At 37.9% G+C, this 15498-nt stretch overlaps 1 protein-coding gene across 1 annotated transcript; it reads right to left on the bottom strand.

Moving 5' to 3' along the window:
• Positions 1 to 5112: 5112 nt before the first annotated feature.
• Positions 5113 to 7364, bottom strand: LOC110044025 (neuropeptide Y receptor type 2-like). The gene has a single exon (XM_020749544.2). It carries the CDS (start codon positions 6819 to 6821, stop codon positions 5772 to 5774), a length of 1050 nt encoding a protein of 349 aa, XP_020605203.2. The 5' UTR covers positions 6822 to 7364; the 3' UTR covers positions 5113 to 5771.
• Positions 7365 to 15498: the final 8134 nt, after the last annotated feature.

The following is a 15498-nucleotide window of genomic DNA, read 5'->3' as shown; positions in this document are numbered from 1 at the left end:
ACATAACAACGGCATAGAAATCATCAACTTGAAGTTGTAAACAAATTATTATGATCAATCTTTGGCTTGTAAAAATTGGAAACAAAGACTTAATAGTAGGCTTTCAAAAGACCTGGGATACTGACAAGGTAAAGTTTTCACTCTACTTAATAAATAATCAAAGGAGTTATATATAAATTATGGAGCTCAAACAATTCTAGCACTTTCTTTCAATAAGTTATACTTGAAAGCTTCTTTCCGGCTAAGTTTTCAATGTGAACTATACACGTTAGTATAATTTTCGTGACACAATAAATTACCATGGCAATAATATCACCTGCTAAAAACACCCTTAATTTCAGCTTTAAGAGCTAACGCTACCAACAGTCAGACATTAAGTGGCAACATTAACAGCCGAAAAATAAATTAAAACTAAATTTCGGAAAAACAGTTATCGTCAACTATCATGAAGAATTTTGAGCAAGATCAAAGTAAATGATAGTTGATGAAAGTTGGCGATGGTCAAACGGAAGCGCGTGCTGCAACCATCATCAACTACATGTATCATGGACTATTATGGGCCGTTTGAACCAAGCTTAAGTCAATATTTCGAACCACAGATGGAGGATTTGCATTATAGTGCATGTACTAATTGACGCCTCACGGTATTCATTGGTAAGAATAATCATTAGCACTAGGTTTTTGCCATCTTTCTCCGATCAATCCACATGTAATTTATTTTTTCTTGGCTATGTACTAGCGCTTACTTTCCTTGGTGAACCCCGGTCGTCTGGATGCGAATGAATGATTCCCGCGTTGCCGATGTACCTCAGTACGTCCCTACCAACTGAGTTATGAAACGGCTTTGGAATCGATAGTCAGATCGACTGCAATTGATAGAATGACAAACGAGATACGTGAATATACACGTATATATTGAACTACACACAGAGCATGTAAAAAACGGAGGCACGCAAGAAAAGTAAAGGAATGGACTGCTTGCTGTTGAGTTTGGAGATGTCAACAACAAGCCGATACTGTAACTCAAATGGCCTACAAGTACATGTACAGTGGAATCCCGCCTTACGGTCACCTCGTTAACACGGTCACCTCGTTATTACGGCCACTTTATTTTGTCCTGGCGAAACGCCCATACATTTTCTTAGTAGAAAACCCCGTTAATACGGCCGACCGCCACATACTGAAATCCCAACCTGTATAATCCTTTATAATTTTCCTCCGTTTATGCGGCCCACTCAAACCAGTTATGTTCATCTTTCCATTATGAATATTTCATACACTGTTTCCAATTTCCATTTTTTCAAATTCTATCTGCATTCCGGAAGCTTATTAGAGCACAGCTGTTTAAAAGTGCAGTTGTGATATATATGTTAAGACGTCACTCAATTTAGACCAGTTGTGAGGTGTGACCCTATCCCGTTAATTCGGCCTATCCGTCAATAGGGCCAAATTCTCATGGCTTGTTGGTGACCGTGATAACGGAGTTCCACTGTAAGTCTTTTAGGATGTAACAAAGAGGCCGGTTTCCCCGAATTAACGTCATTTCTTTGAGGAATACATGAGGGTGCATCGATCCTTTGCTCCCATACCTGTTCTTTTCGTGTCATGGACATTGTCCTTCACACAATAACAACTCACTATAACAACCGTTTACTATGAAGAGACATACCACAGGGCAATAGAAACAAGTTAGGAACGAAACATTTTCAGTATTATAATACGTGAAGCTCTCAAGTTTATTAAACTGTACACAAGACTTAACCAATTTGTCACCATGAATAGGAATTCGTTGAATGAATAAGTATCTATAGCTGGTTTTCATATGACGTCACTAAAATTCAAACTATAAAACTATTGATCTTCCTGAGATTTTACTTTAATGATGTATAACAGCAGCTGAAAACTAATATTCATACAAATTTTCGCTCCGAATGGGTTCTTGGCTTTGTGATACACTACGCTTGAATTTGTAAGCTTTTGCGTGACGCCGCATTTACAAGACGGTCTAGACAGCTGTCATGATGGTTAAAAAAGTGACCTATTTCGAGGAATTTGGCTATCTGAACAGTTTATGTCTTAGAAAAAGTATTATTTTAATGTTTTAGAGTTCCTCGAAGGATAAATTCACGCTTTTGTAGCAAAACTGACAGATGTTTCTGTTGGTGTCCGGCCGCCCTGTTGGTGCCCATACGGATGGGCACCAGCATGGCGTCTCCATACAAATCTCTATAAATTTGGGTAAAAAATTTCTCCGCATATCTTGCGTAAGAAAAATTGCTGTGACCAGAATCTTGGCGAGAGTCTTTGCATATCTACCTTCTTTCACTTCCCAGATTCTGGACTTTATCTATTGAACGGTTTTCATTTTTATTTTGATCTATTTTGAATTGCGTGACACTGAAAACCAGCAATACTCTATTTAGAGTATATACGAGTGGTGTACATTCGCTTCATGATATTAACATTTGTATTTTTTAGTGAATGAACACTTAAAGACCAATGTGATATCTCTATCTCTAACACAAACCTAAATGTCTTTAGGAGCACACTCCCTCTATGAAAGTCAAACGTACCGAGAAAAGTGCCCAAATGTTCTTCTATTAGCTTTTATTTGTCTACTTTAGAGTAACCTTAGATATGAAATAATATAAATACATTAATATCACTCGATTAGCATCAATTGCTAATGTCACAGAAAATAATTTTCGCCAATGAGTGCTTTGTCTTGTTTTCGTTGTCTACAGCTTTTAATTTTCGAAGCAATGTATCATGCGGGGCTGTCTGACTTCTGAAATAAAAAAAAGTAGCTTAAATGCAGTAAAACGTTCCAAATAAGCAACTAAGGAAGTTTCTAACGCGTTACCCGCTTGTAGTAAGGGTGCCCCCTCCCTAAGTAATTTTAAAAGTCTGATAATTAAGCATTTTTATTTGTAATTTTTATCCTTTGGAAATCTATAAACATTTTATCATATTTGTACATTTTAGCCTTTTAGGGACCGTTCATTTTTTATAAGGTAGGGGGCGCTGGTGGGATTTGGGGGGGGCCATGCGAAAAAAAATGGCTTTCGAGGGGGGGCCATCCCAAAAAAATAAGGGAAAAAGGGGAGGTCACGTGAAATATTTTAGTAAAACTTTAAAATGGCATAATACTTGAATATCAAAAAAATTGCTATAGAATAAACATAGAAGGCAGGATATAAATTTATTACAAACTTTCCTTCTGCTTTAAAAAAACGTTTGGCGACAAAAAGCATTTGTAGCTACTGAAAAGAAGTATTTAACACTGTTATTTTCGAATGCAACTTTCACTGGCACTCATCTTCATCTCCGCTGTCGTCGAGTTCTTCGTCGCCGCTTGTGCTGCTATGGGAGTCTCTTTCACCAATGCTGTAAGAAGCAGCAATGCTTTCCGCCAGAGTGTACTCTTCAGGGTACATGAAGGTGTAAACATAATCTCTGACTTCCCGCTCAAGGTTGGTGGTGATTCTGCTTCTTGCAGCATTGGTGAAATAATTTCCTTCCAAGAGCTGTGCGATGTATGGCCCATCTCTTCTAAATATCGACGTGGCAACATCCTCAACTTTAAGACACTCTTCCGGGACGGCCATTCTAGGAGGGTACACAAGGCATTGTGGAAGATCATTTCCTAGCGGGTTTCCAACACAGATTCCATAAACTCGTTGGACGTTGTTTTCAGTCCGCTTCCTCTTTCTTTCATTTGACTTTCTGCGGTTTTCTTTTTTCCTTCTCCTTTTGTTGATGTGCTGTTTGAGTATGCCTTTGAATATGCTGTTATAATTGCTCTTCTTATTTTCTAGTGCTTCCATGTCCTGCGTAACCTTCGTCAACTTAGCTTCTGTACATTTGATCTGTTTTACATTAAAACTGTGGGCAAATTCTTCGCCCTGCTTTAAAGCAAGCCCATTGGACTGAAAGAGTGTGGAATCGTGTTCCTTTACATCTTTCAATATGGCATTCAACTTTTCCACCATTGCTCTGTGCTCTTTGATGGAGAAGTTCAGTTTTCTTCCATCAATGGGCTTCAACTGGTACCCTTGCATGGAAAACTCACTCGCCCTTTCTGAACAGCCATCCGCACCTAGAAAAATTGCTTATTTTGCATGTAAGATGTCAAACTGCCTGGATCGTTCAGCTGTAAACCTTTTCTTAAACGACTCGTCGCTTTCGCCATTATTGCGCATTTTGGAATGAGCCTCTTTCATGATGCTCATGTAGTAATGCGCTCTTTCCCCGATTGGATTAACAATATAAAGAAGAAAGAGCATGGAAGTGGCAGGCTGGTTTTATCTGACCCAGAGAGCGTTGCTCTATTTGCAGATAAGTTTATTGTCAAATCGAAGTTTGTGGTGGATTATCTTCAGTATCTCGAAGTGCTGGAATTTAAAAGGAAAAAGAGAGCAGAAGAAATGGCAAAGTTAAGTAGGGAGGAGGATTATCCTTGGACTGAGTTGTGCGAAGATCTAACCAAGCTTAAAAAGCTACGTGTTCCAGAACTAATCAAGTACTCAAACCACCACGGGCTGAAGCAGCATTTGAAAAGCAGCAAGAGTGAGAAAGTAAAGGCAATTGTAAGACATTCATGCTTGCAGCAGAAGAGTCCTCTCAGAGCTGGCCAACCAACACAGAGAAATGCCAGGACATTGACACAAAATGACAACAGGGCAAGTGCTGACAGCAGTGAAACGGATGAAAGTGACAATGATGAGTATGACAGTGATGCCATTGACTCTGGGGGAGAAGATGACTCGAGTGACGTCATTCTTGCATTCATCAATTCAGATGAGGAAGATGCCAATGAGAGGCCAAATGCCACACGCTCAGGTGTCGTATAGAGATTGTAAGTATTGTCTTCATAGTGAGCACAATAACGTGAAGTAGGGGGATAACAGAGAAATATTAAAGAAGTTGAAATCTAAATATTGTTTGTTCAATTTTTTTTTTGGGGGGGGGTCATCCCAAAAAATGACCGCTATAAGGGGGGGCCATGTGAAAAAATTGGTAAGCTGAGGGGGGGTCATGCGATTTTTAAATGGTGCTTCCCAAATCCCACCAGCCCCCCCTCCCTCATAAAAAATGAACGGTCCCTTAAGTGTTTTTTAAAGTTTTTATTATTGCTACTCTAATTTTAAATTTCTAAATTGCACTTAATTTTTTAGATCTTATAGATTGTACATATCTTTATTCCCCAGGGCCCCTATGGATAACAGCCTCGTTGCTGAATGGGCTACTCTGGTTAAATAAAGTTACTTACCTACTTACTTTACTTACTTACTTTCTCCATCGTTTACCTCATACTTTATGATACGCAGGGTATTACGTAGGGTACAAATATTTTATATTAAATTACGTAGGGTACTTATATTACGTATATTACGTAGGTTACAAATATTTTATACTAGCGATGTGACTGTTTTTGGGTTAATGCAATTAGATGCATCCCTATATAGCCTGTGAAGAACCTTCAAATTTTGCTTCACTAAGTATACGTCTATAATTATCCTGTTTGTAATTTATTACGTTCATGCCACGTTAGCATACTGGCAGCAAATAAACATGCTGAGTCATCAAAGGCCGAACATTTGTTCAAAGTCTTTTACGCCAGCGAAATAATCATCAACTGTAAGCTGTGGTTCTTAGACTAACAACAGACTGGCAATGAGAAACTGTTTATGCAGTTAGTAGTTATAAACGATGTTTAAGTATATCACCCTAGATCTTGTTTAAATGTATGGGTAGACCTTTCATCCTTATCAAGGCGTTTTCTTAAATGTTACTAGTTCTGGTAACGACTCATCTCTCCGGCGCTGTACTGTGTCTCCCGTTTTGAAGCATGAAGTGACCTTACCAAACAAAAACGAGCAGTGGTTTGCCAGAGCTTTTCGAAAGTTTGAGCTAAATGAAAATAGAATTACTGGATTAGTCACTGCGCTAAGAAGCGGAGCCACAAAATATGCGAAACCTAACGTCCACTTGCATTGATCTTTTACAAATAGTCCAGGATATGTGATTTTAAGAACTAAATAAATCAAAAACAGAGAAAACCAAACGAATAACATAACAGCAATCGATTTAAATATCTTCATGATGTTTTGGTTCTGCTTATTTCTGCTCTGTTGGGTATTAGTGCTTCTTAAATTGCGTCCTGGATTTACATGCAGCCTCTGCCTCAATGCACCCATGATGCGGGAATAAAGGACGATGATTGCAATCAGTGGTAAGACTTCGAAAAATACCAGGCCCGTTATATAGTATATCATAAGCGCAAAGCTGTTCCACGCAAAGATGCAAGCTGTTTCCTGATCCACTTCTTCAACTTTGAAATATTGAAACATGGGGATGCAATAAGTCATGGATATCAACCACGTTGAGAACAGTAAGGCAATCCTAATTCTTCGTGTAATCAAGGTCGCTTTCAAGGGAAATACAATACCAATGAATCTGTCGACAGCGATCAGTACCAGGCTTAGAATGGATACAATAGAGGATACCATTCTAGAATACACTCCCACTTTGCACCCAATAGTTGCTACAGAACCTTGGAGTAGACTTCCACTGGTCGTAATGATCTCGTCGGTGAGGTAAAGCGGGAAGGTCGCAAGGCTTGACAAAAAATCTGAAACCGCCACGTTAACATAGTAGTAATTGGTGCTTGTTCTAAGACTTGGAGTCTTGCACACTATGATTATCACAAGAGTGTTTCCAATAAGAGCCGCCATACCTATTATAGCCATGGTTGTTGTGAAGAATATGGAAACAGCGTATCGGCATGAGGCTTCACTGGTGTGAGTGGAGTTGCTCATGGTGACGTTTTGCCCTCGGCTTCTAAAATGAAATAAATAGAATCCTCAGGCGAGTAAATGTAATTTGCAGAAACTCTTTACCTTTTGATAAACGAAATGCACATCCAAACTATCAGAATAGTGTCATTGAAATTCACGAAAAACTCCGTGCTTCGTGCAATGAATAATCTTAAGTGCTTTCAGATACTCTTTATTACATGTGTGTGAATCAACATTTGAATGTGGAATATAGAAAATTTGACATCCGATTTGCTTTGAACAACCCAACGCATTCTTGCGTCAAACTACCCCACCGTGCGTAACGCATACGTAAATAAAAATTATATTCCGGCAAATTACTAGTTAGTGTTTGCAACATGTTACAATCTACAGAAATCTTCGGAACTCGGCCGGTGATCTTCTGAAGTTTTGTAATTAAACTCATACACCTTTGGAAATCAGCTTGAGGTGAACAACAGTTACACCGTATTCGAAATATGTCGAACGGGAACTGGCAATTGCTTTCGTGAAAAATCGTCTTTGTAATCTGCGATCTTGTTGGGAGACGTTCTCTTATGTGTGCTTAAAATTTTTAATATCGCATACACTTACTTCAGTTTTACGACTTTAAAACTATATCTTCTTAGTATGCACAAACATGATTCAAAAAACGAAACAAATATTTTACATATTTAATTTTAATTTCATGGTCGATAGATAAGGATTCTGTGACAGTGTGTTCTTTTGCCTTTTGTGCAAGTAACATAAACACATCCCTCTGAATAGATTTATACTGATGGCAAGAGATGGACTGATACGATTGTGATTATGACAGGAAGTCATCTTGTGAAAACTCATTTTGCCACAGCAAGTTAGCAAACCGTAACATTATCCAATATATACTATAATTATTAGACTACAAAAAATTCTCAGTGCATGAGAGGTAGTTGATCTCATCGAATAGACAATAATATCAACATGATGCGAAAGAGGATAGCTATAGAACGTCCAATTCTTTACTTCTACAATAATCATAAGATTCAATCGTTTGGCAGAGTATCATTTGTATTATTTTTCTTCGGCCTTTTTAGGGTTTATTTCATTACAGTTTATAACTAATGAGAGCATTTCTTCTCCACTTTGTATCGAAACTGTCCATTGTACTCACCTCTTTCGGACCAAGGGCTTTGCGTTTGTGCTCGCAAAATTTTTCCCTCGTCGTTTGATCGTTATTCAGCGAATGCACTAGAATAAAGCAGGATGTGACGTCACTTTTTGGTAGATGATCCAAACACAAAAAAGTGCTAGGCGTCGCAAAGTGTTCTCCCCCGCCCCTAGAATAAAGGTTTCAATTAAAGTACATGTCAACACAATTTAGCAGAATCAACTTTGCCTAGTAGTTTGCTTGTGGGCACTGCAAATAAATAAACAAACATTGCAAATAGAACATGAACGAAAGTGAAGAATGATCATCGCACTTAATTTTCCAATTTAAGCAATTGGAAAGAAGAAGCCTGAAAAAATCAGGGCTTCAATGGGATTCGAACCCGTGACCTCCGCGATACCGGTGCGATGCTCTACCAACTGAGCTATGAAGCCACACATTGGGAGCGAGGTCAATTAGTTGAGTTCATATCTTCCCGTGAGGAGTGAAATGATGTGAAGTTTATATGAAATAATTCATATATGAACTGCGGTTGTAGAGGTCACGGGTTCGAATCCCGTTGAAGCCCTGATTTTTTCAGGCTTCTTCTTTCCAATTGCTTAAATTGGAAAATTAACTGCGATGATCATTCTTCACTTTCATCTACAACCGCAGTTCATATATGAATTATTTCATATAAACTTCACATCAGAACATAAACGATTAGGAATCCCAACTGGTGGGAGGCTGACCAGTTGGCTATTTACACAAAGCGATCGAGGAGTTGAACTCCAGACTACCGAGAACAAGTCCAGATAGAGGTAGGGTGGAGAATTTGAACTAAGGACTTCAAGATTTCAACTTCAGCGCCTTAAGCCACTCGGCTACTCGTCTCCATCAACCAGCGCCGAAATAATTTTCTGGCAAAAATATAACATTGCTGTTGCATGATCTCAGCATGTTCTAGCTTTCTTGAAGCCCTGGAGGCATATTTTCTTTCCCCTTAATTTAATGAGAACCTTTAATTGCTAACAAAAATTTAAAAAACATTAGTTAAAATGAAGAATATTCCAAAACCAGCAGTATTTTTAAGTACATAGCATCGGCATAGAAATTGCCAGCCTCAAGTTGCAAACAAATGATTTGATGAAACTGTGCATGATGTGCGGAAATATAAAAAAGAATTAATTGTAGGCGTTTAAAACACTCAGAGTATTGATCATTCTGACTCTGCATAATCAATAATGAAATAATTATGTTATGGAACTAAACCTAAAGCCACACTTTCATTCAATAAGTCATATTGAATGACCTCGTACCTCGTGTCTCGTACCTCTTAATTTTGTAATGTCTATATTTTCTATACTATATTTTACTATATTTTTATACTATATTTTCTATACTATATTTTCGTACTATATTTTCGTCTAATTTTCATTGAAAATATTTCCCTTGTGCCCTACCACGTGATTAGTTTTCATTTTATGTCACGAAATGTATGGAAAAAAAACATTTTGTCCCAGAACCATAAAGTAGTGGAAAATGAAGCTGGGAGGACATATTCCCTGAAAACAACACGGAAACGTTCCCTAAAAATATCGCAGCACACGAGCGGGCGACTGTTAGTTCAGGCTTTAGCACCAATGATGAATTAACTACACATTTTGTTTTTCAAATTAAATTTCCATCAGAAATAAAATAAAGCAATTGCGAATCTACCTGTTGTCGTTTGCTAGGTCATGCCAAAAGTAGATGTACCGACACCGGCTGAATGTACTCAAGTTTTAGCTCCAAAACCGACCAGTGAAATTTCAATACGATATAGCAGGTGAATAGACGATAATTTATTCTCAGTATTTGCGAATCTTTGCCGACATCATTATTATTTTACATTTTTCCTCATTAACATTCGAGTTTGCGAAGAGAAGGCATCACAGTATAGACACGAAATGACTAAAGAAATTCAAAGAGCTTGAGAATTTTAGTTATTGGTGAAATTTGCTCTTTGGGTGTAATAGTCGAGGAAGAATCTGCGTGGCAAAAGCGCTAATGACCTCATGCAGTCTTTGTAAAATTTCGAGCTTTTAAACCCGCGTCTCGCAAAAAGTGTTCAATACATCGGGCTCAACGTCCTTGATTTGTTATCATGATGACGAATAAATGCATTGCCTGTTCTCGATCTCTTTTTCTATGTTGTAGAAGAATTGGCGAAGGTATCTAGTCGGGCTTCGATCACGTAACACGACCTGGCCGAGAAGCTGAACTCGAAACTACCGAGACCAAATCCAGATAGAGAATGGGTGGAGAATTTACCTGTTTCAAGATTTCAACTCCGGTGCCCTAAGCCACTCGGCTTCTCCGTCTCCACCAACCAGCGCCGAAATAACTTTCTGGAGGTACAATCTCTTTCCAGATAAATTAGGGAGAAACTTTAATTGATAGTAAAAATTTGAAAGAAATATGTTAAAATAAACAATGTTAAAAAACAAACAGTGTTTTAAAGTTCATACCATGGTCATGGAAATTGCAAGCTTCAAGTTGGAAACAAATGATTATGATGAATCTCTGACGTGCAGAAATTAGAAAAAGGACGTCATTGTAGGCGTTTGAAACACTGAGGGTATTGATCATGCATTGTTTTGACTCTGCCCAACAATGATAAACTAAATATCTGTATAAAAAATGCAATTCAATTATGATTATTTTCCACGCCGACACAAAACGACATGCCCAATTTTACTCTACTTACATTATAGATAATTGCTTTTTGTTGTATGTCATGCAGAGCGGAATTCCAAATTTACATACAGGGGTAAAATGAAGCTGCATTAGTCAGTGTTCTTTTAAATACTGTTTTCCCAAAAAGACTATAAAAAATAGTAATGGCAATAAAAAGCGTTCGGCGACAGTTTCAAGGGAAAGTAGTTCCGAAGAGTTGGAGTTCAAAGCCAAGATGAATAAGACATTTAACTGCATGTTATTCCGTCAAAGAGTCACTCGTAAATAAAACCTTTCAGGTCTGAAAACAAGGTTATAATTTAAATCATGGTGCAGTATAATAAGACTATAATATAGGTTCAAGATGAGTATAAAAGAAGAATATTAATTCAACGAATTATAAGAGGTGGGTACCTTATCAGTTTCTCATTAAAATGGAAAAATAATTCTTGGCCTAATTCAAATACGTTTTCCTTATTAAAATGCTAAATTTAGCTGGGCGCCTTCTGATAACTGATGTCATCAACGATTGCTATTGTAGCAAGGAAATAAATTAGTAATAACAAAACCTTGCTAGAGATACATGCAGTGGTGATCTGGGAATATATTCTAAAGATGGCAATAAGTGAATGTCCAGCGAGGCATGAACAAATCTCGGTATTTTTGTTCAACCAGACTAAATTAAAGCCTATAAATCCCTTGTTTGAAAACTAGCAACAAGTTCTCTGGTTGAAAAGACTAAATAACATAGGCTTTCGGCTATCAGTCTATAGCCTTAAACGAAGTCTCATTGATAAATTGAATTTATAGTTTGCAATTTTATAAATCCAAGCAGTTCCTGAATTTTTCTGCAACTTCTATGGGGATCCCTGTGTGTATTCCTAGCTGCTCAACAAGTCTTCATTTTGGTAATGAAAACGAATAATAACCACCATTAGTATCACCCAACTAGTGGACTAATGCAAATCCTGCATTTTGATTAGCTACGCTACTAGGGGACTATTAGTAATAGTCATCGAGTAGCGAAATTAGCGCCGTCGAGCGTGACGCTTTCTTTCGTTTTATTCCCAAATAAATATTTCTTCAACTTGCATTTGCTAACTTTATTATTACCTTTTCTGTCCGACTAGTTGGGTGATACTAAAACAATTAGACCCTTCGCCCTCAAGGGCCACAGGTCAATAGCCCATTCGACTTCGCCTCATTGGCTATTGACCCGTAGCCCTTGCGGGCTACGGGTCTAATTGTTAAATATTGAACGGTAAAATAACCGAAAACTATAAAAGTCAGCATGAAGCGAGTACCAAACACTAACATTTGCGTTTATATCGGAAACTGAAGGAAGCATATTGAAATTGAAATTGAAAAAAGCTATGCTTTGGAACCGCGACCATCAAGAAAAGATGACGAGGAAACCAGCTAAAGGAACTCTCCTTGAAGCTTCACAGAACCAAAGACCAATATGCTGCTTTTACCACACGCAAAAAGGAAAATCAACTTATCTGATGTTTTGGCATTCATAAGTGGTGATGCAGCCATCAATTGTAGGATTGGCAATCATGTGTAAGAAGAGAAAACATAGTCAAACTCACACGTAATTAAGATATATAAGAGTTTAATCATAGGAGGAAGTAGCAGATCCCATTAAAATAGTGCTCAATACACATATAGTGTAGAGCTGAGTATATGAGTAATAACGAAGAGGCAAGATTTGCTGTTACTCCGAGTTTCGTGCTTACGCACTCATCAGACAGTATTTAATGATAAGCATTCCTATCAACTAGATATATATACACGGTATTAAACAATAGGCTAATTGCTGGACTAGTTGCATTACAATAAGTGATAGTTATACTGGGAAACAATAGGTGTGAAGACAGAAATTACGGGGACGAGTATAAACTGCGTGGGTGCAGTACAATATAAAGAAAGTGTCAAGCGTTCTTCAAGTAGAATTTGTTCTCGTGCCGGCATTTAGAAATAAGTTCTGATCTTTTGTTTAGTAGATTGTCGTTGCTATGTTTGATAATCATTAGTTTTTCTGTGAGGCAGAGGTCGCATCGTTTGGAAATGTTGTTGTAGGGTCTTGCACGGCTAATAATTGACCATTTGATGTTGAAGTCTTGTTTTTTGTCGTGTAGTTGCCAGATGTATTTAGAAAGCTCGGTGCTGTTGATGTGTTTTCTGTGCTTAAATGTGGATTTGTGCTGCGAGAATCTCTGTTTGAATGTTCCTTCTGTCAGTCCAATGTAGTTCTTGGTTGTGTTGTTAGTTGTAACTTGTGCGTTGTAGATTACACTGGAAGTCAGGCATTTGTTGTCTAGCGGGCATTGGTCTTTTTTGCGGCAGTTGCATTGCTCTCCGGTGATTGCAAAGAAACATTATATGGTACAACCCTCCATTTAGTAAAAACGTAAAGACAAACATCGGTAGAACATTCCTGAAGCTCATATCTAAGCACTTTCCGAACCAACATAAATACCACAGCCTCTTCAACAAAAACAACGTCAAAGTCAGCTACAGTTGCATGGACAACATGAAAACAGTAATCAACAAACACAACATGAAAATAACAAACGCCGACAACAACGCCAACGCAATCACCGGAGAGCAATGCAACTGCCGCAAAAAAGACCAATGCCCGCTAGACAACAAATGCCTGACTTCCAGTGTAATCTACAACGCACAAGTTACAACTAACAACACAACCAAGAACTACATTGGACTGACAGAAGGAACATTCAAACAGAGATTCTCGCAGCACAAATCCACATTTAAGCACAGAAAACACATCAACAGCACCGAGCTTTCTAAATACATCTGGCAACTACACGACAAAAAACAAGACTTCAACATCAAATGGTCAATTATTAGCCGTGCAAGACCCTACAACAACATTTCCAAACGATGCGACCTCTGCCTCACAGAAAAACTAATGATTATCAAACATAGCAACGACAATCTACTAAACAAAAGATCAGAACTTATTTCTAAATGTCGGCACGAGAACAAATTCTACTTGAAGAACGCTTGACACTTTCTTTATATTGTACTGCACCCACGCAGTTTATACTCGTCCCCGTAATTTCTGTCTTCACACCTATTGTTTCCCAGTATAACTATCACTTATTGTAATGCAACTAGTCCAGCAATTAGCCTATTGTTTAATACCGTGTATATATATCTAGTTGATAGGAATGCTTATCATTAAATACTGTCTGATGAGTGCGTAAGCACGAAACTCGGAGTAACAGCAAATCTTGCCTCTTCGTTATTACTCATATAAGAGTTTAATCAAAACTGTAAAAGCTGACGAGATTAGATTTCAGGCTTTTTCTTTCTTTTCTAAAGACTGTTGTGTGACCTTGAAGTATACAAACAACAACTGAAAATTTCAACTTTCCACGTTCTCTAGTCTTGAAATTATACAAAACTAAACGTACTGAATATCTAACGTCTGACGTTATTTCTCTCCCAACTGCATAAAGAGGCTTAGGTATATAAAAACAGTAATAGGATTAACGACATAAAAAAATTAACTACATAAAAATAAATATATTTATACTATGAGGGTGTACAAAGGCAAGGTTAAAGGCAAAACCTTGCAGCAACTTGCAATTACAGCCTGAGATAACACGAATACTCCTGACTAAAAGATCCCACCTTATAACTCAGTATTTCGAGCCACAGAAGGGGAATTTACATCATGTGTAGTGCAAACGATGATAAATATTAACTAAATATCAACGCCTAAATATTAACACCTGACGATCTCTGCATTGGTGAGAATAATTATTATCACCAGGTTTTTTTCTATCGTTGAAAAATGCTATGAATCAATTTTCATGTATTCGCACTGTAAATCAAACTTTCATTAATTTGAACTGGAATTCAAAAATAATTTTTCCTCTTTATCTTAAAAAGTAAAAAATAAATAAAAAATAAATAAAACGTTTTCCCCATTCTTTTTGCACAATATTTTCCTCACTCTTTTCAATTTAAGTAGCAAAAATCTATTTCTCGACTTTTTCTTCAAAAGTTACATGTACTTACCATGATACCTTAAGCCCCGGCCAAACGATCGCAACATTTGAACGCAACAAATCCCAACATCGTTGGCCCAGCATTTGCAACTCCGGCCAAACGATCGCAACATTTGAACGCAACATATCACAACTAGTGCGCATGCCCGGGCGCAACATTGTTGCACGAACCTGGTCAAACGACTACAACATCATGCAGCATCCACAAGCGTTGGATGAAAACTTTGACCATTTTCAAATTCCAGTCAACAACATCCAACATGTCGCAATGTGTTGCAACAGGGTGGCTAAACGGGCGCAACATGCTGCGCCCAACAATGTTGCGATATGCTGCGTTGAAATGTTTCGATCGTTTGGCCGGGGCTAAGATTTCTTTATCGTTACTTTTCAGCTATTTCTCACAATGAGAAACGTTTTATGCCCTTAGCCCTGGAGCTTCCATGGGGGTGCAAATACTTCTAGTTGTTTCATACCACACTCAGAGAAACCAAAAATAAGCGCCAGCCTGAAGGGCTTCTTGGCGGGTATTTAGACATAAATCCAGAGCAGCCCAAATGATAGCCCTTACTATTGAATGCATCTATGAAGGTGATATGGTTGTTGATTACCAGAAAAATAAATAAACATGGGTTTGGTCCTTATACACAGTACTTACTCACAACTGTGTTATGATAAGCCTAGCCCAACTGGTTACAGATTGTACATGTAGTATGCCTCTATAACAAGGGTTCATGACTTAACTGTAACCCAAATATAAGAACCTGGTTGATCTTGTATGGCTAAACAGGTTGTT

Source organism: Orbicella faveolata, unplaced genomic scaffold (genome assembly GCF_042242905.1).
Source record: "Orbicella faveolata isolate gen_17 unplaced genomic scaffold, um_ofav_v1 contig_3, whole genome shotgun sequence".
Lineage (NCBI taxonomy): Eukaryota > Metazoa > Cnidaria > Anthozoa > Scleractinia > Merulinidae > Orbicella > Orbicella faveolata.
Note: the sequence above shows the minus strand (reverse complement) of the source record. Positions and strands in the feature narration are given on the sequence as shown.